Below are 24,008 nucleotides of genomic sequence, written 5' to 3'. Positions count from 1 at the left end.
GCACACGTTTGACTACATCACTGCCACTTGACGTTTGTTCTGCACTTAGCTGCTTGTTTGTTTGTGTTTCCAATAACAGTCAAAGCATGAATCTTTCACACTGCATGATTGATTACAGACGACCAGTCTTTGAAATTCATAATTGCTGTGCCATTTACAAGAAATGCAAAATAATACTATCAATAGTGCTATAATTCAGTACTTTCAAAATGAGCCAGTGGTTATTTGGGTGCACAATTTAAGAATGCAATTCATTCCCTGACTAAGGTTGAAGCCACCATTGAAAAAAAGAATAAAAAACATAATAAATAAACGCCTCATGAGTACATACTGTACAGTATTGACAGTATTAAATTACACATATTCAATGTTTTCACTCCTGTTTCTGAGCATGGCCAGTCCTGTCACACCTACAGCACTACAACCTGGTAAGATTATTACACCAAGAGGCACGTCTCTTGATTATGGTTTCAGAAGGCATCGTCTGTTTTCCCCAAGGCAGATTTGTTATCAAATCCATAACCTGCATTGTACTAAGGCTTTTCAACATCATGTGCAAATCCTATGCATTCTGAGTCATGCAATATGCCTTCCTGCATTTTTTATGGTGAAATTTTAAATGTTGTTACAGTTCTAGAGCCAAACTCAAGTAAGACTTTATTATTGTACGACAAGAATGCTTTCAAATCTGAACAATACATTTGGTGGATTGTATGCTTGTGTTTCTGAACACGGAGATGGATAATTAAACTACACAATCCTTACGTTTATTACTTAATGACAATGAAAGTTATTGCTCTTGTGGTTGCATTAAAAACCATTTAAGCAAGCAAAGGCAGAGGACAACTTCCTCCATTCTTTAACACTCATCACTTATCAAAGTTGAGGCTATGCAGATGCGTGTTATTTATTTCCGGTTATGAATAGGTGTTATATTTAAATACTTCATATTATCTCCCTCTGAGAAGAGATATTCAAAACGTTTAAGAGTGACTATGATGAATAAATATCTCCATAAAAGAAACATTTGGCCTCATAGTCATAATAAATATTTATAATAATTTATAATGTTGAGATAAATCGACAGCCAGAGATTTACATTCCTCTACTGGAGCCGGGTCTATTATGTTGGGGTATTTTTCGTGACGCCAGCATGTCAGAGTTTTATTATCTTCTTCCTGAAATGCAGCAAAATGGCTAAAAGCTCTTGCATACGTTACGGTGGCTGTAATGGGAGTGAGTTTGTGTGGGGGTGTGTGTGTTTGCAGTGCCACTGATCATAAAATCATTAACAGTGCCAACACCTTTGTGCTTACTCAGTCTCGAGGTGAGGTTTCCTCGGTGTTTACCCCACTTCACATTGTTTGCTTTGCATAGACTGCCTATCTCATGAAGAACAGCACGATAATACCTGGAATGAGCTTTTTTCTTTTCTTTCTTTTTTTTATCACATTTGGTGAAAGAAAAAACCCTGTTGAAAATCAGTCTTCCACAAAGGGAATATTTATATCCACTAGTAATACGAATACTTAAAAAAAAGCATATTTATGTCATTTGGGACTGTATCATAATCTTTTAGGTGTGTAATGATTGAGATGGTGAGATTTTCTGCAACGTGATTTTTTTCACTTTGTATCTCTCAGCACGACTCTTCTTCCCACCGAATGCTTCGTCTGTTGCCGTGTTATATTTCAGCCTAAATAATGAATATACTTGTGTGAATACACAGGGAACGTACGATAGTGACGGGTCACCTTTTTTTCTTTCGTGCTGACCACTGACTTTTTAGTGTGTATTCTGGTGTGAGTGTTTAACTTGCTACCCTACAGTACATAGTGCATAGCCTCAGCAAAGGGTCGGCTCTCACCAGATGACAGAATGAAATAAGTAAAAAAAAGAAAAGAAAAACACTGTATCGGCTGTTAGTGGGAACATATCCGAACGTCACTCCGCCTTCCAAGGCATCACCTCTAGGTTATATGGACGGACTGAGTGGCAATGCTATGAAATTCAGTCAATGAATTGTGGTCGTGACGCCGCCTGGATACGCTTGTTACATTCCCGTGAGCCATACGTAGAAAGTCTGACAGCAAAACAGCGAAACAGCTTGCTTTTGAATGCACTTGAAAATGTGAGTGAGAAAAAAATACAATGAAATGTACATGGGCCATAGGGACAGAACATAAAAAAAAGGCAAAGTGCAAAATCTGTGTAATGAAATGTCTCTCCACGAAGAGTCTGATATTCAAAAGTTTTCCCTCTTGTAGGGTCTTCTCAGCAAGTGCACTCTTTCCTTTTCCAATGAGTCATGAGTTTAAAATGAGTCCCTCCACATAATGTGAAGCTCACACGATGGAGTCTTTAATCTCAGAGCCCAGTCTGACTCGCGGCCGTGGGCATGTGGGAGAAATCTCTACGTGGCTCTCCTTCAAGTTCAGAGGCCTCTTCTCCGACTCGGAGAAGCTCTTGCTGTTGTCGGGCGACGAGCACTCGTGCGGTGGAGTGCTGCAGATGTAGTTGTCGTTAAGGGTCTGGTAGCCCTTGTGATCGGACGCCGACGCTGTGACTGTGTTGCCGTTGAGCGGCAAGTTCTCAGCCGGCTTCCCGGCTATCCGGGGCATCTTCTGCTGCATGTTGGCGCACTCGCCCTCCTTGAGCATGGACTTCATGTGGTTGCGGTTCCTGTAAATCACAAAGAGAGAGAAGACCACCAGGGAGAACACCAGCAGGGCACAGACCACGATCAGCTCATTCCAGTAGGTCTTGGTGTCCATCTGTGGCGAGCGGGCCTTCCCCGGCAGGATGATAAACTCCTCCTGGGAGATCTGTGGCGTGCGGGATCGGCCTGTCAGCGTGGTGCTCTCCTGCTTGGCCTCGCCCCTCACACAGTAGTTTGCCAGCAGCTGCCTGAAGCCTTCCTCCACTGACCAGCACTCGTAGGTTTCCTGCCTGTCTGCTTGAGCTACCACCACCAGCCCTCCCTCTGGGCTCGGGTAACGGAAGTGACCCGCACTCTCACTGAACTCCCACCTCCTTTCAGACAGATTAGAGCGCAGTCTGCAAGGCAGTACTTTGAATGTGTTGGCTGGGATGATGATCACCTGGCATGAAGACATTCCTGTGGAAAGGCAAAGGAGAGACATGGATCGATCAGATACTACATCGAATTAGGTGCGAGGCCTTTTCTGCTGCTGAATTCATAATAATGATAATTTGACACAGTGAAATGAAATTACATGAAATGAAGAAGTGCACAGTGCTGCATTCTATCTAATCACTGATGGAGAAGTCGAGTTCACTTACGTGAAGGTGGAGGTTTAGCAAAACGTGGGCTTGGCACTGTCTTGTTGCAAATAGCTGATGTGTCTGCCTCATCTACATCCTGCTGCCAGACACTGAAACACATACATTTAATCAGAAGGTGTAGGCAAATGCAGGCTCTTATCATCTCACCATCGCATATCATGGAAATGTCTCCATAAATGCCTTGGCTGCAGAAATGTTTGTGCAGAGATACATACCTTCTTGTCGAAGGCCGTCTGACATCCAGACACTGCCTCCCGTTCCAGGCACAGTAAGGATCCCTGGACAGGATGCACTCCCCGCAGCTCTGATAATTAGTGCAGTTAGCGACTGGGACCTCCACCAGCTCAGAGAAAGAGGAAACATAAAGCCGACCCTGTGGACGAGAGACGACAGAGCAGGGGACCGGGAGGAAGTGCCCCAAATACAGTTGCTGGGTTACTATTTTCGTCCAGCATCTTCCATGTCTGACTATGATCTAAATACAATACACTTGGCTTTCCTACACACTACATTCTAAAAAAAGACATGCCAACATTCACAAAGTGTCACAATCCCAGCTGTTAAAACCCCAAGTGTTTGCAAATCCCCTGAGAGAAAGTTGCATGTAATTAGCTCATCGAACACGAGGCCTGCTCTGAGCTGTGGCTCTTCATGGCTCATGGATTCTCTAAACTGCCCATGAATACATTTACAGCTTGTTATTAGTTCACACCACGGGAAAGCTCTGTAAGACATTTCCCAGCACTTTACCTTTTCAGTATCCAGCTCAATGTGCTGCACTGGTTGGGAACTGCTGAAGAGCACCATCTCCTCGATGATGTGCATCTTGTTGTTGACGTTGATGGCTTTGTGAAGCCTTCCGTCGTCTACAGAAGACACCCTGAGTTTAGTTTTTGTGAATGAGATGAATAACACAGGATGATGAACACAGGCTGATGAGTGTGTTTTTGTTCTTAACCTGTGCCAATGAAGAGCACGTTATAGGCCTTGTGCGCCACCAGGACTCGATGGACAGCGATCTGGGTGTAGCGAACGTTGCGTTTCAGCAGGAGGGGCTGGCTGCGGACCACGCTGTCCATCAGGAAGTGGTCTTTGACGAAATTCAGCACCTTGTCCGGCATGTGCAGCGACGAGGAGATGCCCTGCTGTCTGGCTGCATTTGTGATGCACTGCAGAGGCAACATAACACGTCACATTGTTACCCTGGATAATGACACCCACTGGCAGCAGTGTTTTGTTTCTCTCTCTTTCTCTAAAGATTCAAGTCTGATAAGAATGCCAGGAAATAAAAGAGTAGTTTGATAAAAATGAGAAGGGAAGAGAGGACGGGACTGACACCAGCTTGACAGATATCCGGTCAAGCCTTGAATGCCAGTCAAAATTGAGGACGTGACTGATGAAACCCCTCATGCAGCAGAGCACATCACAGATATGCAGCTGAGTACTGACATGAACGTGTCTACAGGTTCTCCAGCAGGGGGCAGCAGGTAGGCACTCACCGCTCCAGGCCGAGGATCAGGGACGGGATGGTTGTACGTGTACCACTGCTGGGTCTCTCTGTTGACCTCTCGATATCGCCCGTTGAAGGCTTTTTCCACCTGGTCCATCGTGAAGGAACACACTGCAGAACTTCCTGACGCTCCCTTGTACCTTAAAAAACACAACAGACCAACATCTCAGCAAACATTTCTCATCGTTTCAAATGTGTAACCTTGAAGAAAACTGTCTGTAACCCTATGGAGTGGATGTTTTACAGTGTAAGTCCTTCATTTCATAGTGTCATTCACTCTCAGAATGAGGTATGAGGATGGTTTCCCTCCAAATCAGTCTGCATGTCAAGGTCGTCCCATCCCATGAAGGGTAGTTGTTAAAGGCACTGAATTGCGGCGATAGTGTCAGGGAAGAAGACACTGACCATCTATAGATGGTCAAGGACTGGAGGTGGAAAGTACTTAGAACAGTACAGAATGTTGCGTCTTGAGACTGGTGTTTTTGTACATCGTCCCTGTTAAAAAAAGTCTCAATTCCTCAGAAAAACCTCCTCTTTGAAAAATGTATAAATTAATAGATACATATTTACAATTTACCTATTAATTTATCTATTTAAAACTACGTAATGTAAATGTTATCTCCCTAAATCATATTCCAAATATCTTAGCCTTCACTAACAAGTATGTAATTGTGGTGGAAAATCGGACAATTTTAAAGATATTTAGTCCAAAAATATCAGTCAGCCTTGTAGAACCAAATAATGTAATAATTTCCTGTTGATGTAATAACTTCTTGATAATGTATTATATGTCTGAAGAAATAATATAATAATCTCAGTACCAATAATGTAATAAATAATTATGTTAATGGAAGGTGATTACATTATTGGGTTATTTCATTTTTGATGGACTTATTACATTATCAAGATGTTATAACATTAGCCAAAAATGAATGATGTCTTTGCTATTGTACGCTGTAAAGTTCTGTTTATAAAAAAAAAAATCAAACCTGCCAACATTCCCCAAACTTTATAGGGGACCTTGGTGTCCTCAAATGTTGCCATGGCCCTGCCTGCACTTTGGTTTCTCTCAGAACATTTATATGAAATACGTCAGACAGAGTCACATTTTCAGTTTACACATCTGAACGTATTACATTTGTTTGGTGATGCGTTAATTAAAAACACAAGAGAGTTTGGCGCTCACCACTGAGAAGTGAAGACTCCATAAAACACAGTGTTCTTCCAGTCCTCAGGACTGGGCGTCAACACGAACATGTCTTGGATTATGTTGAAGGGGAAACCATCGTCGGGAAGCGAGCACAAGAGTTGAGCCTTCAGGAAAGTCGTCCATTTCTTCTGCAGAACCCTCTCACCTCCGGTGTCACCCTGCAACACAAGTGATGTCGGTGTGAAGCCTGTTAACATGCGGCCAGTAGAGAGTGACACATGTCGGCAGAGCCAATCAATTTCATTCACACAGTGATTTGTTAATCTGACAGGCTTACAAAAGGCATGGAATAATGACGTGCACCGTATGGTCCGTTGACATAGGATACAGTACATACCACAATACAACACATATTGTACGTAGTGTTATGTCAGGTAAATAATTCTGTCATTTAATTTACCTTTTTCATAGGTGAAACAAAGAAAGTGTTTGAGGCTGAAGCTGCTTGAAAGAATTTAAATAAAATGCATCGACCTCCAAATCAATTGCACCGTCTTCACATATATAAACCCTGAGGCAGCAGACATCATTTAAACATTGTGCATCGTCACAACCGGCTTAGAAAAAAACACACTCAGGCCTTTGAGAAGGACAATTTGAAAAGAAAAGAAAAGAGAAACATTACTCTCAGATAATTCTTCTTTCCTGACACTGCCGCGGCAATTCAGCGCTTTTGGCTCTAACCTTCAAAGTGATGCGAGTGGCACGGGACGTCCTTGATATGCAGACTAATTTGGAGGGAAACCATCTTCAAACCTCACTTTGAAAAGGATTTACAGTATGAAATTTATGAGTGTAAAACAAGCTAAGGCCTGAGGACGGTTTTACCGACAAGAGCCACACAGAAGAGTTTATTCTGGTTTTGGAAAAACGATTTAAAGGGAAGACGATCCTCTGCACCAACCACTCTGTGTCTTCACTTGGTTCATGGTATCAATAATTCTGATGTTCTCCGCGGCATATATCTAAGAAGAGGAAAGTTGGCTGTCGGAGGAATTAAACAGATTAAAAAATGTGCAGAGCTGAGGACCAAAGAGAAATACCAAATGATTTAAGCGACATAAAACCCTTTACGAGACTTCAATTGAGTCCACTCCAGTATTACATTCATCAGAGGAAATGGCACATGACCAAGACTGAGCTTATGAAAAATTTACTTATAGTGGTAATCCAGGCATCTAATAAGCAACATACAATACATGCCCTGCTCCGCCTGGCTGAACCTAGATTTTTTTTTTTTTTTGTTTAATGCCAATCTGTGTCTAAACTGACTTGAATCAAACTCATATCAGTCATTAATCCCTTGTAGGAGCATTTATTGTCCAAAAAGCTACGGACATGGCTGGCAGTGAAAGGCTCTTTCTTTTTTTTTTTCAAGCAAAACATTGTTTATCATTCCATAGTTACGCTCAATGAAGTGGAACCTGTTTACTAAACACCAGTTATAAACAGAGAGAGGGACTGTGGCTATCATAATAATTCAAACAGAGGATTAAGGAAGTGACACCACTTATCGTCTAAGAATTTACCTGGTTTTAAAGTTGTTTTTTTATGTTTTACATTTAACACTTTTTAACTCAGTTTTGTTTTGCTTTTGTTTTCGGGAAGCCAACTCCCAAAACACGGACACATTATTACTCAATCCCTTATGTGTCATTTGGAGCAGGATAATTATATTCAGGACATATTTGAACCATATGAGACAAAACCCCCTAACCACAGGGGTTAGGGGGTTTTGTTTTGTTAAGGGAGTGAGTCAATGTTTCTCTATTCTCTGCTTTATCAACTGGAATGATATTTTTGATTGGATGTACGGAAACACTGTGCCTCGTCTTGACACGACAGCAGGACGACACACACCTGGACACAGTTTCATCTCAAAGATACTAGCTCTCTCTGTAGATGCCTAAAAAGCTGTGATCAGCAATGATGAGCGCGGTGAGGTGGTGTCACAGAAACGGAGCTCTAACCTGTCATGTTCTCTCTGAGGTGAATGTCAAACTGTCGGCTGGTGCTCAGAGACAAGCAGCAGTCTGATGCTTTGTGAGGTCTGCAGTTTATTTGAAAAAGGCCTCAGGTATTTCAGGAGGTGGTAATACATTTCAGCGCATGGAATCTTGTGCTACAGTAATACTGAGCCTTTTTTTTTTTTTTTGGAGTTGGCTACTAAGTCCTGTCTGAACACAAATATTTAGTGAAACGTGATAAGAACAGAGGGAGGAGAGGATCTGGAGAAAAAGAGTCAAACAAAGGGAAACATGCACAAGGAATGTTTTTCTGTAACACGAGATCCTGCGTGACTTCCCAGAAAGAGCTACACAGTATAAATATATTTTATCTGTAAGAAGCTTTCCGAAGGTGCATATACAACTGTACATGAGCATGTTCTTAGCATCACTAAAGGAATCCATCAGTTTAGGGGGGGGGGGGTCATGAGGTGCAGCTCAAGGGTAAAAAGGCCGCTTTAGATTGACCATCTGCTTTCAGGCATCACTCACCTTACACACGCGAGCGATGCGTGACACAATGGTGTTGTCAAAGAAATCAAACTCCTTCCCTGCTTCACTGAAGAAGAAGTAAATCTTATCATCGTTGCCCACTGGGTTGCCCTTGGGCAGGCTCTCCTGAATGTAGGCGGAACCAACAAAGGCCGGGTCTGAAAGAAAAGCAGCATGAACAAAACTGTCAACGTGCAGCATGAGCAATTGTGTCAGCCGGGAAAGGGCATCCCCATATTCCCACTGAGAGGAGAATCCAGTGCCAACGAGGCGCTGGATTGCGGGTAAACACTTTTCATCGAGACAATCTGTTAATGGTGTTAAATCCTGAACTCCTCAAGAAGCATTTCTGGCACAAACAGTTTGAGGACGTCATAAAGGATGTGATATGATGATATACAGAACCTTTGCTATGTGGAGATATAACGAGAATCATTGCAATCCAGCCTGCAGTCACGTACCTTGAAGCCAGTTGAGTGAGTTTTCTGTTTTTAGAGCTGTTCCTTGGCTTAGACTCTTGTAAATGATGGGCTCATTTCCTTGGAAATTACTAACTGTGCCGGCATACAGCTCGCCATCTGCAACGCAACGAAGAAGACCAGTGTATTCACAGTGTTCACCATGAGGGAACGGGCTTCTGCGCCACACACACAGCAATGAAATCCATATGTTGTGCCCCATTTTGTCTTGATATCAACCACCTGTACACCACCAAGTATCTTCTCCAATTCCCGCAGTGGCCTCTATAAATCAGAACATTCAAACCAAGCCGGATTTTATTGACAGCTGGCAGCCTCACTCGGACCTACCAGCCATGATGGCAGTGGACTTGTATTCAGGGTTGAACGGGCAGCGGCTTCGTCCATCCTCTGCAACGATCTCACCGGTTTCACTCTTGACGAGGGAGAAGTCGGCGGAATTCTGTAGAAGACACACAGCGTTGGTTGAGAGGTGAAGCTGTGACCTGCTCTGACAGTGATTTATCTGCCCGACAGTAAAAACAAGATGACACGCAGGTCATCGCTGTTTGTTTGTTGCTTTTAAGGATTTGTTGTATTGATTCTGATATAATCGGATTACAAGTGTCAAATATTTTTGATCCATTTCCCCTTCAGCACAGGACGTAATAAAATAATGCACATATTATTGTATCTGCTGAGTGAGCTGAGAGGCAGGAAGCAGCATGAATCAGGTTTTAAATGTTCTTCCTCTGGGATGTAATGAACACAAAGTCTTGCACCAGAATCCAGAATCAACTTTTCTAAAAAAAAAAAGGAGCAATGAATGAAAAAAAGTTTCTAGATCTTCGCAAAAACAAGACACAGGTACTGCAGCCCACACAGCTGCATGTCACTGCAACAGATGGGACTGTTTCATACAAACACTTACTATGTAGGCACAGATGGGGCTGAAGGCATAAGTCCCACAAACGTACAGATGAGTGCTGTTCATACGCAGTAAAATCTTGATGTAGTTGAAGCAATCCGTCTGTGTTGGAAATGCAGAGAAGAGTTTCATGAAACATGTTGAAAATGAATTTACCCACTTCATTTTCTTTACAGTAACGGACATTTAAGGATATACAGCATCCTATTCAAATACACCGGTTGTCTTTTGTCTAAAACAATGTGAAGGTTTTTTATTCCGTCGTTCCTTTTTCCCTTTCTCGAGACGCAGTTCACAGAAGCTTATCAGAGAGTGACGATAAACATGCTAAAAAATATATCTGAATAACACCACAGTCCAGTGAAGTAGCTCACAAAAACACCATCATGTCAAACTCCAGTGTTTGCACTGTAAATTGCATTATTAAAAGATTGTTTTTTGTATTTCTTTTTATTCATACAGTATATTGAGGTGATTTTGAATGTTCAAAAAAATGTTCCCTAAGAATGAAGTAAGAATAAATTCATACAGGTCTGTAAGTTCACATATTAATGTGGCAGTGGAGCAGGCTTACAAAAAGAAGTGTAGAGGAAAAGTCAGTTGAAAGGAAGGGAAAAATCCTTTGTTGCAGAATGGAAAGTTACAACTTGACAGGAAATTTCCATGGTTTTGACCTGGGATTGTTTCCAAAGTGCCATTTAACAACAGTCAACTTTGCCAACAAAGCAAACCTGCAGTCACATCCTTATGGTCTGAGATCCGCTATTTGAGATTTAGATGTGCACTTCACTCACTTGCAGGTCTTTGCCTTTGAAACTGCACTCGTCTCTCTTCCTCTCTGGAGTTTTCCACGTGAGCTGCAGCAGAGAAATATGTCAGACTCATATTGCAGCTTTAATACAGTGAGGTGTGGTATAACTATATTCATAGTGCACCTCTGGGACCTTATTATAACTACATTCATATTAATACAGTATATTATATCGCAGTTTACAGATGCCTTCACACTCGGCTCTTACATTTCTTTGCAGCTTGACGGCGCTGATATCAGAGAGGTTGAGAGCAAAGAGAATCTCCCGCGCGCCAACGTACAGCGTGTCATCTTCTTTGCTGAGGAGGAGAGAGGTGAAGTTGTTGACCCCGCCGACCGAGAAACTCCTGGTTGTCCTCTCCTTCGCATCTGAACAGAAACGGGCAGACAGAAGAAAAAAAGAAGATGTTAAAACATTAAAAGCTGCTAAATACAGGAAATACATAAAGGCACTTGAATAAATAAATGTGCACCACAGATAAAGTGAGTATCTGGACACGATGTGTAACTCTGGATTTCTCATTCTTGTCACAGCAACAGCTAGAGTTGACAAAAACTTTGTGACTTGAGTTTAGATTTTATAGTAAAAAAAAAAAAAGATGCAAACAAATTATCTTCACTGTCATAAAATGTGTTATTTTCCTGACTTTATGAAACAGTTGTCATTGTTGAGTTTTTTTTTAAACTCTTTTAACTGCTGATACACCAGGAAGGAAATCAAGGTGTGTGTGTGTGTGTGTGTGTGTGTGTGTGTGTGTGTGTGTGTGTGTGTGTGTCTGCGCGCAGTTCCAAACTCAGCTCCTCATCAGAGAGCGACAACAAATGAGCAGAGAAACAGAAATGTACTCACATTTCTCCTAAAATTTTGTATAATAACTAATCGAGCGACTTTGTTGCAGCCACATTAACACCTCCTGACTGAAGCCAAGGATTAAATCATCATCAACTCTCCTAATCACTGCTTTCAAAGCTCCTGTGTATCTCAGATTTGCGGGAGCCCGGAGGCCTTCGCTGCCGGCCCAGCTCGAGCGACTCGCCTTGATTGCGTTCCAGCATAAACAGAAGCAGAGAGCTGATGGAAAGTGGAAGTGACTGAAGCTCTGAAACACGACTTTTGCCCCTGTAATGTGAAGAATGAAGAAAATATGACTCCAGAGAAACTCCATTTATTTCATTGAGGAAGGTCCTTTAATGTGGTGTTTTGTCAGTGGTGTTGTTTCGTGTTAGTACAGGTCCAGTATGTTCTCTGTGACTACTCCTCTAAGGTAGGGATTCTCAACCTGGGGTTGGTAGATAACTGCTGGGATAACTTCTGTGGGTCTTTAGAAAGTGGTGGAGAAAAAAATTATAGAATATATTCAAAATAAAATATCATATTTTAAAACTGTATCATTATTGTCGCTCGCAACAGTCGGATCATTCTGTTGGGTGGTGACTTGAAGAAGTTGAGTTCCATCCTTGAAAGTTACTGGGACAGGGTGAGGGGCTAACAATAGCATCACTTCTCAAAAGCCAACCCCCTCCCCAGGGGTAACCATATTCTTCAGACCCCATTTTCTTGCAAGTCGCCAACTAATATCACAAACTGAATTGTGTCACCTTATTTCATCTTTAATTTCCCTTTGAACCACACTTTTGCACTTTTTTTTCTCTTTCTTGTCACAGGGACGACAGATTCATGGATTCCAAGCGCAGATGCTGGTGGTAATAGTTAGATTTAAGGTACTTCCCTGCATAAAAACTAATCCAGTCCAGATAGAATAAGGTGTCATTATGTTCTACTGATAATAAGCACACTATGTGGCATGTACCCTGCAGTAAATGTGACCTGATATAACCTCACCTCAGCGGGAAAGGTACAGCAGGTTGAGAGACTTCCTCTCCCTCGGGAAAATAACATGTTAATAGCCGTCCATTTCCACGGCAACAGAAAGCCGTATTGTAGTTAAATCTGTCTGTGAAACCACAAGAGGCTCTGCTCTGCGTACTGTACATGAACCCCACTGGGGCCGTTCTATCTCCTTTTCACTCATTACGGGATAAATGGAAAGCTGATGCGCTGGTGGCATTCACCCCCTTTTCTTTCCCCTCTCATGTGATTTACAGAGAAAGAAAGACAAAGGCTAAATCCCAAACCAAACCAAAGGCTTTAAGAGAGGATATCTACACCAATTACTCTCTGGAGTAAGATCACCACTGTCATACTTAGCGACCACACAGCTGACGGAGAAAAACAATAAGGCCCCTAATTGAGCATCATTAAAAAGATCCAGGAGGGTTTACAACCGTACAACGATTTCCATTTATAACTTCGGGGAAAACATGAATCATCTTTCACCTATTGGTTTACAATTTTTTGTTTATCTGAGGGGTAGGTAAATGTTAAATGATATAAAGCAGCATCATGTTTTGCCCATGTTCTCTATTAACGTAAGGCACTGTAAGCCTCAAGGTCACAGCGTGGTGCTGCTGTAATCAATATTCTGTACAAACAGTGTGAGCTATTAGTTACCTTCCATCCATTGTTTTGCATTCATAGTTTTAACTTTGAGAGCCAGATGTTTCCCACAGGAGTCGGTGGAGACCAAATCAGAGCAGCCATAAGTGCTAAGCCCAGTCCTAAGACCACAAAACCGGGATAGAATAACTCCTGGAGGTCAAGTAGTGAGCAGACTGTTACCTCAAAAACAAAGTCACAAGCTAACGAGTGTATCCTACTTGAACTTGTCCTTCCCTCTCCTCCGCATCCACCACAGTATCTCAAAGAATCCCCACTATTGTTGTTCAACTGTCTGAGGCTGATTCCAGAGGGGCCACTTCATGACAATGCAGCCCCAGAAATGTTGCGGTGTACAGCAGGAAGAGGGAAAGAGACAGGACGCTTCAGAGGAAGCACTATAGACAGGATGAGCATTTTGTATTTGCTGCAGTCAGTGTCGGAGACAAGTGGCCATCATGTCACCGCTGAAGAGGTACAACGTTCATCCCTATATCATCCCTTGTCCATCTTGGTTTTCTCCTGTAAGAAAACACTTTGAAGTGCACCACTGTATTATAGGGATGTAATTCTAGGGGTGTATTTACAGTATATAGAAGTGGTTTTAATCTGGATGGCACATGGTTCATCACATTGGACCATGATTCATGAGCTCCACTGACATATCTACAGCTGCTTTCAGACTGAAGTCCAGACACTTTCCTGGAGGGCCTGTATGTGACAACGCAAATGTTGCTCTGGAACTTTTCCTGCCAGTCCCCTAGTTACATTTCTGGAAAATGTCCAGAGTGAGCCCATGTGAAATTACAGCAGAAGAATCTGTGGAAAATTTACAGCCAGCAAGTGAGCGTGTTGATGACTGTACACAAAACACTGCTTTCCACAGCAGAATTATCCCCATGTCCGGCCTCCTGCATGCTCTACCAACACCCCACAGAACGTTGCGGGAAATCTCCTGTTGAACGCTTCAGATTCGGACAATCTCCAGCTGCACTCATCATACGTTCCGGACATTTTCTGGAACTCATTTCTGAAAACTGCATAACATACTCCATGTTCCTTTAACTCACCACCCATATTTCCACTGTCCCTCACTACCCGTATTACTTCACTGACCCTTTTACTGTGGAGGTTCAAAGACATCCTTCTGCATTTAGAAAACTACTGCTAAAAAACTTAAAAGAAGCCTCACTGACTGTCAACATGTTTCACTGGAATTAGTTTCTACAGAACAGAAAGTTCCTATTAAAAGGGAGCTCTGTGGATTATCCTGAGCATGTGGGTCACTGTCTCTGGAAAGACAAATTACTCCTGAGTTTTTCACCTGTACTTCGACACAAACTAAATTTTAATTAACCTCCGTTATATGGGAGGTGACGCAACTTTTAGGAGCAGATATGTCGAGAACCTGCTTGTCAAATGACAATGAAACAGAAAACCAAACCAAACCAAACCACTCCCTTTCTCCGCTGGACTGATGACGGAAGCACTGGTCGCAGGTCGAGCAGATACAGTCAATCCTCTGTGTCCGACTGAAAAGTGAAAACGCTTCAGAAAGAGGGAAGCAGCAGGCGGAATCGGAGGATTTTACACTTCACTGTATCACAGTTACACTTGCTTGCTCTCTCCGGTGCAGAGCACCTCAACTGTGACTCTTTTGAACAGCACACTCCACGGTTCAACCTCAGACAGCTGTAAGCAATATGAGATCATTGCCGTTATTATGTAATTAAAAGTAATTTCGGCAAATAACGCAGCTAAATGGGCTGAAATACCCGCCTAGACTGGCTTACTTATCTATTGAGAGGGGTAAATTAATTATATTGGGCTTAAAGGAATCCTTCAACATTTTTGCAGCTGATTTCCTGACGGGTCTGTGTGCAAAAAAAGGAAAAGAAAAGTGGAAGGATAATTAAAAGCGTGAACAATCCCCTCCAAAGGGGAACTGTGGAGTAATTTGTCCATTGGTGACAGAGATCTAAGTGCTTTCTTTTGTGGGGCAAGTTAAACCGATTCAACCAGTGCCCTCCCTAATGAGGAGGCCACTTTATCAGCTCTCACAGCTGGAGGTTGAGGGGATCGGACGATTGCATACCTCATTTAAAGCAACCGCTCTCGTTTACATTCAGCAGAACCACAAGAAAACATTGTCACAAACAAAAATATACTGTACAATTGGGGAAATTACCAGCCACCAGCAAAAAACATCAACAACTTCTCCTTACAACTGGATCAGAATCGAATTTCATAAGTTCAAAAGGATGTTGGTTATGGTCATTGTAAACATAAAAAAAATATATCAAGATATCTACCCAGCACCCATTGTCTAGCGCCCTGGCACCATCATACACACAGGAATCCTTACTCATCTTATGAACAGATGGTGTCAGGTGAGAGCACCAGAGCAAGGACATGGTAAACAAATTCCTTACGTCAGAGGTGGAAAACTGTGTTGCAATTCATTTAATTAGTTTGTTGAAGACAGCGGGGATTGACGGTTGTACTGGGACACCTCAACATTAGAACAACCTTGTGAAGATCACAGTAAAAGTAAGGGTAACTAAGAGAGGTAACAAAGATCAATTACTCAGAGAACAAAAAAGACACCAGGCACAAATCTCTTTATCTTCATCTGCCTACTGTGCTTGTTCTAGGGCTTTGCTCCGGATGAGCCCTCGCGAATCCAATTGCTATAAGAAGAAGCGATTTAAAGCCATTGTTGTGAGCGAAGCGGTGACCGCTGCGACGGGAGGCCGACGTGCCAAAAGGAGTCTCAATGGGTCAGTGTCGGAGCAACACCAGAACTCCCACTCCGGTCGTATTGTCTGTTGACGCCAGAGACAGAAAACAGGCCGCACAGTAGAGCCCCAACTAAATCATCCCCAGTAATTTTAAACTAGCTATTAAGGGCTGCTGCTGAATGGGTAATTGTGTGGGAGAGTAGACCTGGGAAGCTGAAGGACAGAGACCAAAGCATCTGGAACGCATCAAGACAACAGGCGGAGAGGGTCAATTCACCAGGAGATTCATTAGGCAAGCTGTGAGCCTGCTGTTTGTGTTGGTAACTCGCGGGGCGTCATCTTGTTAGCACAATATTGTCTCCACTGCGTCATGCTGATGCGGAGATTGCTGGAAATTTTGAACACAGCTTCAAGAAAAAGAGACGGGCGAGTCATTTTGTAAGTGCTGTAAATACTGTAAATGCCGAGGAAATGGTAAAATGTAGAGATTAAGTACATGCACTATTCACACAGCAGGGACGAGCAGTAACACGCTTAGGTGGTGCACTTTATTTGTGGATAGAAACTAAATAATCTGTTAACATTTAAATAAAACACTCTCCCCCATCTCCCCGAAGCTTTAGTTTTTAAAAGAGCCTGCACCTCAACTCTGAAATGTCCCTTTTCCCATGAAAAATGTTGATAGGCCAATCTGTTGGTCAGGGAGCAACAAGAGCTGACCCCGGATTAGCCAGAATAATGTAAACCAGCTGCCGGTTCATCAGGAACACACCATGACCGCTACCTGCAGGGTGAACAGGGCTGAAGTATCACCAACTAAGAGACTGTACATGAGGTTGTGACATGTTTCTAACTGTACGGCAGCTCTGCTCTGACACTGCACAGTGTAGTTACAGGAGGAGCAGAGACACTCGTGTCCCCACAACACCTTGAAATTGAACAAGCAAAGTGGTGGCAGTGTTTTTATTGGGTCTGTTGGGTTTGATTTATGTCCTGCTCCCTTGTGGACTGGTCACAGTGGTCATAAACATCAGTGTTATCAGGATCAATGATCTGACTTTTCATGACGGATTGAGAACAATCGCTGAGATGGACACTGGTCAGGCACACACACACGCACGCACGCACACACACACACACACACACACACACACACACACACACACACACACACACACACACACACACACACACACACACACACACACACACACACACACACACACACACACACACACACACACACACACACACACACACACACACTGCAATACTGAGTACCGCTGTATGTTTAAATTCAAATAAAGCACATACTACTCTGACAGGGGGGAATCTATAAAATAAAGTGAAGTTTTTCTTTTTTCTTCTTATTGCAATCTACATAAAATTACTAATAAAAGTACTAAATTAATAAGTTCCTCATTTGGTATGTGAAATGTCAGAAAGGCCAATGGTGAGGCCTTCACATTTGTTATTTTGTCTGACTAATAATCTATATCAGAAAAAATGTATTTAATATGTTGTATTATATATAATATATTGCCACTGTAATTAAAATACATTAGTCACAATAAAAGCTGCATCCTCTTACATTGTATGTAACTTTCCACAGTGGCAGACTTTTATCAAGTGGAGCACGGTTAAACATTCATACCGTTGCTGCTCAGCTATGTGGCACCAACACATTATTGAAAAGCCTTTATCTCACTTGACACCACTGTCATTTTGAATTACTTGAGGGTAGCTGATTCAAATGGTCCAGACATGACAGCTGTTAAATAATTGAAATGCTTTACTCTCGGTGTGGCTGCGGGCCCGGCCGCTGCACAAAATTAAAGCATGACTGTCGCGTGATGTCTAACAGAGGACTGAGCAGATTCATGGGCAAAGACGGGCAACATAAATGGCTTATAGGTGTGTCTTTAAATAGCGTTCCAACACACTAAGCCGTTCAGCATGGTTTGCATTAAAGCCGGGAACAAAAGCGGAGAGAAAAGCAGATGCAGACCCTCCTCCCTGAACCCATGATCCGCCCTGATAGGCGCATAATGAGAACCAGACAAGTGTTCACACCATAACACATACAAATCCCCATTCATTATTCATGGCAGATTACCCTCTTCATTAAGGCAGAGCCGGGGACCAGGGGACAGAGAGAGAGAGAGTGAAAGCGAAGCAGAGCCAGTGAGGGGAAGTTGGTCTACGAAAAATGTTACCGGATGTGAAGCGGCCAGGCAGGGTTCTGGTCCGCCTTCAAGTCCGAGGTTAAGGCATGCAAGCCATCAAGCAACTGACTGGCATCCGAGTAGGACACTGAGGACCGGAAGGCACGATGAGACCCGACAGTTATTGCTGTATAAAGTTCAGGTCCTCCAGCCCTGCAGCGCTCGTCTCTGCTTTGATACTGTAAACACAATGTGACAAAGCTCTTCTGCGGGAGGCTGGAAAACGTCAGTGTTGTGGAACTAACATTACAAGACAACTTCTATCACCAGACCCCTCTAACATTGGCCAGGTGGTTGAAGATGGGGGAGTTTTTTTGCCTCACGTCACAAATCCAAGGCCTTAAAAAAACTGGTCTTTGAAACACCGTCCCATTCAGTCATTTTAGAGTTCCTTCGTGAGACACGGAGCATAAGGCAGCTCGTAAATTGAAGTCATTCCGAGCCCTCAGCCGTGTCGAGATAGGCCAGAACGACCTGATAAAATCACTCCTTGTAAGGTTTTATGGGGGATCGTAACGATCTCTGTTTTTGAGGCTGTGTTATTTCCTGCATGACCCCTCACAAAGAGGGCAGAGCTTATCGATGTGGCAACCACAACAACACGTAATGGCTCGTACAAAACAAGCTGATGAGAGAGGATAAGTCTGGCTAGCTCCAATTATTCCACTGAAAACTAACAACAGAAAACCTCCCTTGCTTTGCCTCACCTATACTCAATGCATAGCATATATACAGCAGGCTTCTGGCATGTGGGTTTTGCATGTTTTATGGTTGTGGTTAACATTGGTTGCACGCCCTGAAAGCAAATCTTTCCATCAGAACACGGAGAAGTGTGAAGCGTCTTTTCAGTGTGTGATTGATGATGTGTGTCGTTGTGAAACGCTCCGGCAGGGCCGAGCTGCTGCGGGCTTTGTTGAGGCTGGCAGGTGAGAGATATTACCTGTTGGCATAGAGGTCTCACAAGTGGGAGAAAGTACAGGCTCAGACAGGCAAGATGGCTGACCTGCTCAGACTTACCCGCTTAGTATAAATGTTATTCTTGTCTATAACAGACTATTGAGAGAGATCCATCAGCATCATGTGCTCTGACATTAAGACGGTGATGATGGCTGAATGAGCGTCACTTACCGCAGGTCAATCAGCGAAAGCCTGCATTGAGCTCATAATCCATCATTGTGTTTAATTTTCCATGGAGATACTAAGACACACTTAATGTTTCAATCCAACTTGTCATCTCAAGTGCATCATTTGAATAATTTCCTCAGCGATGATGAAATCACCGCTTGGCACTAGAAGCAGTGGCTGAAGGAACAGAGCATGCTGCACAGAAAGCCACCGCAGATTCAGTAATATCCCAAACATTTTTCAACATGTTTGTTGTTTTTCTAATCTGGCTGGATGGTACAACGTTCTGCAAGCAAACACACAAACACACAGATTGCATAAGAGCAATAACTCTCAGTGCTTTTGAGACGATGTCAGACGTCCCTGACTATGCTGCAGCACAATGGTCCTGTTCATATCGCAATTATGTCTGACCTGTAGGTACTCGACAGAGCCCCACTGACGGAGCTGCCACTCACAGAGCTGATCTACATGGATTTTGAACCATTATAGTGAAGTAAAACACAATTACGCCCATCAAAAAACCTTTTAGCTCTTACAATGGACACATATGAAGTGTAGGGATTTTTTCTTTCTCCCAGTGGACGGAGTTAATGAACAAGGACCCCACTGTGGACGACACAATCAGTCCTGTGAGAGCACAACATGTAGGTTATAATCAAGAACTACTAAATAACAGAAAAAAAGAGCTGTAGCTGGGTTAAATTTTACCGCTTTCCACTAGCGAGCTTGCTGCAGATTTACTTCACAGAGCAAAGGAAAGCGACAGCCCTGCTCGTTTTGACTGTTTACCGAGAGTTTGCCGAGTGCAGCTCTTCATGCAAAAGGATCACACAAAGCGCAAAGTGGAGCTCCAGAAGAGAGCTCACGTCATCCTTCGGTCAATGACTGGTAATAACCTGCGGAGTCGGCTACCTTGCATGCAGGTGATATAGAGATATATACTGTACATCTGCATGACTGCGGTGTCATGGTTACCCTATAGTCAAAGTTGATAAAAAAAAAAACTTACTGTGGGAGAAGGTGAGGCGTGGAGTGACATCCTTTTCTGTGACAGCTGCGTGAAAGCAACCAACAAGCAGGACAGTGTAGGCTGGGAGACAGAGCCAAGCCATACCCATTGTCCACCTCATTGCCTCCTCAAAAGGCCGCCAGCCAACTTGCAGTATTTGCCTTTCAGGGTTTTGGGGAATTCATAAGGAGCTTCTTTTTTTAACCTGTGTTTATTTTTCTCTCCCCCTCTCTGTCTAGCTGCAGCTTCGGGCTCCTTGAATGGAAGGCCTATGCGGCGTCGTGAATTCAGGGCACTCCTTCGGGGCTGCAGACGAGGAGGCTGGTTGGAAAAGACGATCTGTGACCTCAGAACAAGACGGACAGCCTCCACCGATCTGCCTCCATGAATACACCGCACGGCAGCGTCTCACCTCAGATCTGTGAAGAAAGAAACAACATTTATTCAAATTAAGAATTTTGTAGAACTCATAACTACTGGAAGTAGTAAGCATATACTGCTGTCAGACATGCCCTGAAGTCAGGACATTTGCCTGAACTTTTCCGGAGGGGCTCTGTGCGAGAATGCAATTGTCCACAAATGTCACTTTGGACATTTTCAGGAACTTTCCCAGTCAGCCACCCAATAAAATTGCCGGAAAATGTGCTTGTGAGTCTGTGAGAATACAGCAGGAAAATCTCCAGGAGGTTCATAGACAGTAATATATATATATATATATATATATGTATATATCGTCATGTCCGGCCTCATGCATGCTCTACCCAGATGCCAGAGTGATTTTTGCGGGCATTTTCTGGAGTTTATGTCTGAAAACAGCTATAGAGTTTTTTTAGTTCTATTGACAAACTTAAAAACATAAAAAAAGTTGCCAAGGAACACAACCAAATCTGTCTACTTATCTATCAGTGGGGCCAAAGGTCACCTTCTTACTACACACGACGGATCTGAAGTTGTATGGTATTACTTTCAGTTTCTGTTCATGAGTGATATTGCTGTGGTGATCATCAACAGAATACAACATTAATGACTCATATCAGCTTCAATTTGACAGTGTCAATTACTGACAAAAAAACCTCACAATCTAAAAGCCATAATCACCTATGCGAACTTCATGTACCTGCTCTAACTGCACAGGGAAGAAAAGAAGGCAGCGATTTCTTGGAAAGTTTTGTGAAAGGTTAAATACAATCACGCCCAAATAACAGCTCACATTACAGGAATTACAGGAGCTTCCAGCCACAGCTTTCCTCAGTTGAACTTCTGTTTTCTTAGTGCTGAGAACTGGTGTGTATATATTATAAACACTCATAGTGCAAAATGTTTTGATTCCCACAGGCCAGATCAGGCTTTAGTTGTGCTTGCTCTCAGTTGTGGTGAGGAAAAGAAGAAAAAGAAGAATCCAAAGCCAAAGTAAATCGGCACATTTACACAGGCCTTCTGTTCCCCTCGTTACAGATCACATTATTTAACTTAAAGTTGTTTTCGACATTTAAGAGTCGACACTTGTTTATCCACAATGTTTTTTTAAGAACACACCGGAGCAAAGCCACCGGACAACTACAATTGCACCAGTAATGGAGTTATGAGGCATTTCAGTGATGCTGATTAACTGAACGTAGTGAGACATGAGGGGAAACTCAATACAGACATCCCACTTCCAACTGCAAATGCTCCATTACAGTTGCCGCAGAGAGCTCCTCATTAACAGCAGCCAACAGGAGGCTCAGTTTCATGTGGGGTATGGCAATCAATAGCAAAAGCTAGCAAGTGAAGCTATTCCTGGTTTCTATCAAGGGGCTCTCCTGTCTCTTAGTCAATAAGCAGTCTGACGTTTGCTGCAAACACAGACATCTCCAAATCTGAGCCGGGTGGATGACATTTGGGGGAGCAGGGAGGCCATGATGGAGGCCAGAGAACAAGACGCAAAGAAGGTTATTTCCACAGTAGTAGAGACACACCAGACCCGAATAATAGAAATGCAGGTAGACATGCTCAAATTTAGTCTCTTTCTTCTGAGGTAAGTTATTTGAAACTAGGTGTTTCATTAATAGTCTTTCAAAATTAATAAATTATGTCAACAGGAGGGCTAAAAGGAAAGTATTTCTTCAACACCAAAGCTATAAAAAGGAAAAATAATCAAGACTGTCTGGACACTGAGGAAACTCGGCTTACAGCAGTGGGACTGCGACTCTTAATGATCCTAATGACAAAAACAGATGAGCTTATGAAAGGTTTCTGCTTTTAAACTGCAGGCTATAGGTCACTGAAGTTTCTGGACTATGCCCCGCTGCCAGGCTGTGCCAGCGTCCTACATGCTGTCAATAGATTGTCACATGCAATGCACGAGGAGGGCGTCTATGAGCATCATTAGTGTCCTTTGTGTGGAACAATTCAAAGTGACACAACACTTGACCACCGAGCAGTGAAGTAAACATTGATCCTGCAGGTTTGTGTGACAGGCAGAGAAAGAAAGAGAGACCCACATGCATCAAGCCGAATCCGACCGAAGGAACGCAGAGAGAGCTCGACTCAGTGTGAGTGAGAGAACAAGGCCTCCTCTGACAGCACAGAAATCGACATGCAACTCTGCACTTCACCGCTCTCTCCTACATGATGCATAAACTGAATCCTCCCTTTCACTCCCAGCACAGAAGTGATAGTGTGCTCTGGCTGTGGATGATGCTCTCCCATCTCCCCCTGTCTATGAGCTCCTCTTAAATCTCTACAGTTTCTTTCTACGTTGCCCCCAGCAACACATCAGCCTTATCAGTTTGACATAATTATTGCATAGCTTAAAATTTTACAACTACTACTATAAAAACCCCAACAATGTTTGGTTTTATTAGTGGCAGGACACAATTAAGCATTGGATTCTTTAACCACATTGTGTGAATGCAAATTATTTACATACAGTTACGTTATCCTAGCAAATAAAACAGTGTGATATTAATTTACATGAATTCTTTATAATTAATACAACCAGTTTGAAAATTATACACATTGTCATCAAATGGGGGATTTTGGAAAGGTGGTACGGTGATACCACTCCCAGCTATGTTCCCTCCACAATTATAACAATGCACTATTTGAGCCCATCATCCATACAAATAATAACAAATGTTTTGACAGCCCATGCAGAGTGTGAATTCAACAGCAAAAAAAGATTTGAGTCACAAACACACGGTTGTAACAGGAATAAAAGTCCCATTATAAGCACCATTGTCACTGTGAAACTGGAACCTGTATCACTCAATAGTATTTACCATATAAAATTTTCTCACACAAAGTTAAGGGCATTTCACATACTACAATAAATCTTCTTTTATGCTTCTTACACTGTCAATATACTTTAAAGTGGACTTTGCACAAAAAGAGGAGATAAGTTTTATGTTTAACCAAACAGGGAAATTCCCAGCACCCTATTCCAGTCACTTCATATAATACAGCTAAAAACTACCACTACATATGACTGAATGGCAAAGACTGACCAATGACAGCTACTTATAAGAATATGTGAGCATTATAAATAGCAGCAGAGCGTATAGCGCTGAAACAGGTGGCACCGCTATTAGCAGTTGCCATCTGAGCAGAGTAGGAGGTCAAGGCTTCCTGGATTCCACACACAGTCTGTTGACTGGAAAAGTGTTGACTGATAAATACAACCTCTTGGCATGCCTGTCATCTCGG

General features: G+C 42.8%; 1 protein-coding gene across 2 annotated transcripts in view; it reads right to left on the bottom strand.

The window, feature by feature from the left end:
* Positions 1-1,142: 1,142 nt before the first annotated feature.
* sema4ba (sema domain, immunoglobulin domain (Ig), transmembrane domain (TM) and short cytoplasmic domain, (semaphorin) 4Ba) overlaps positions 1,143-24,008 on the bottom strand; it is a 42,337-nt gene continuing 19,471 nt past the window's right edge. For both annotated transcript variants that reach the window (XM_035642836.2, XM_035642835.2), the window contains 14 exons: positions 20,322-20,740; positions 10,930-11,090; positions 10,705-10,767; positions 9,914-10,012; positions 9,334-9,445; positions 8,986-9,102; positions 8,525-8,682; positions 6,003-6,184; positions 4,806-4,956; positions 4,265-4,475; positions 4,057-4,172; positions 3,522-3,679; positions 3,304-3,395; positions 1,143-3,118 (listed from right to left, as the gene is read on the bottom strand). In XM_035642836.2, the coding sequence (XP_035498729.2) occupies positions 2,346-3,118; positions 3,304-3,395; positions 3,522-3,679; positions 4,057-4,172; positions 4,265-4,475; positions 4,806-4,956; positions 6,003-6,184; positions 8,525-8,682; positions 8,986-9,102; positions 9,334-9,445; positions 9,914-10,012; positions 10,705-10,767; positions 10,930-11,090; positions 20,322-20,442 (2,514 nt within the window). In that variant the 5' untranslated portion in view covers positions 20,443-20,740 and the 3' untranslated portion in view covers positions 1,143-2,345. The remainder of the gene's footprint in view (positions 3,119-3,303; positions 3,396-3,521; positions 3,680-4,056; positions 4,173-4,264; positions 4,476-4,805; positions 4,957-6,002; positions 6,185-8,524; positions 8,683-8,985; positions 9,103-9,333; positions 9,446-9,913; positions 10,013-10,704; positions 10,768-10,929; positions 11,091-20,321; positions 20,741-24,008) is intronic.

Source organism: Scophthalmus maximus, chromosome 7 (assembly GCF_022379125.1).
Source record: "Scophthalmus maximus strain ysfricsl-2021 chromosome 7, ASM2237912v1, whole genome shotgun sequence".
NCBI classification, from domain to species: Eukaryota; Metazoa; Chordata; class Actinopteri; order Pleuronectiformes; family Scophthalmidae; genus Scophthalmus; species Scophthalmus maximus.
This window is presented reverse-complemented; position numbering and strand designations above follow the sequence as displayed.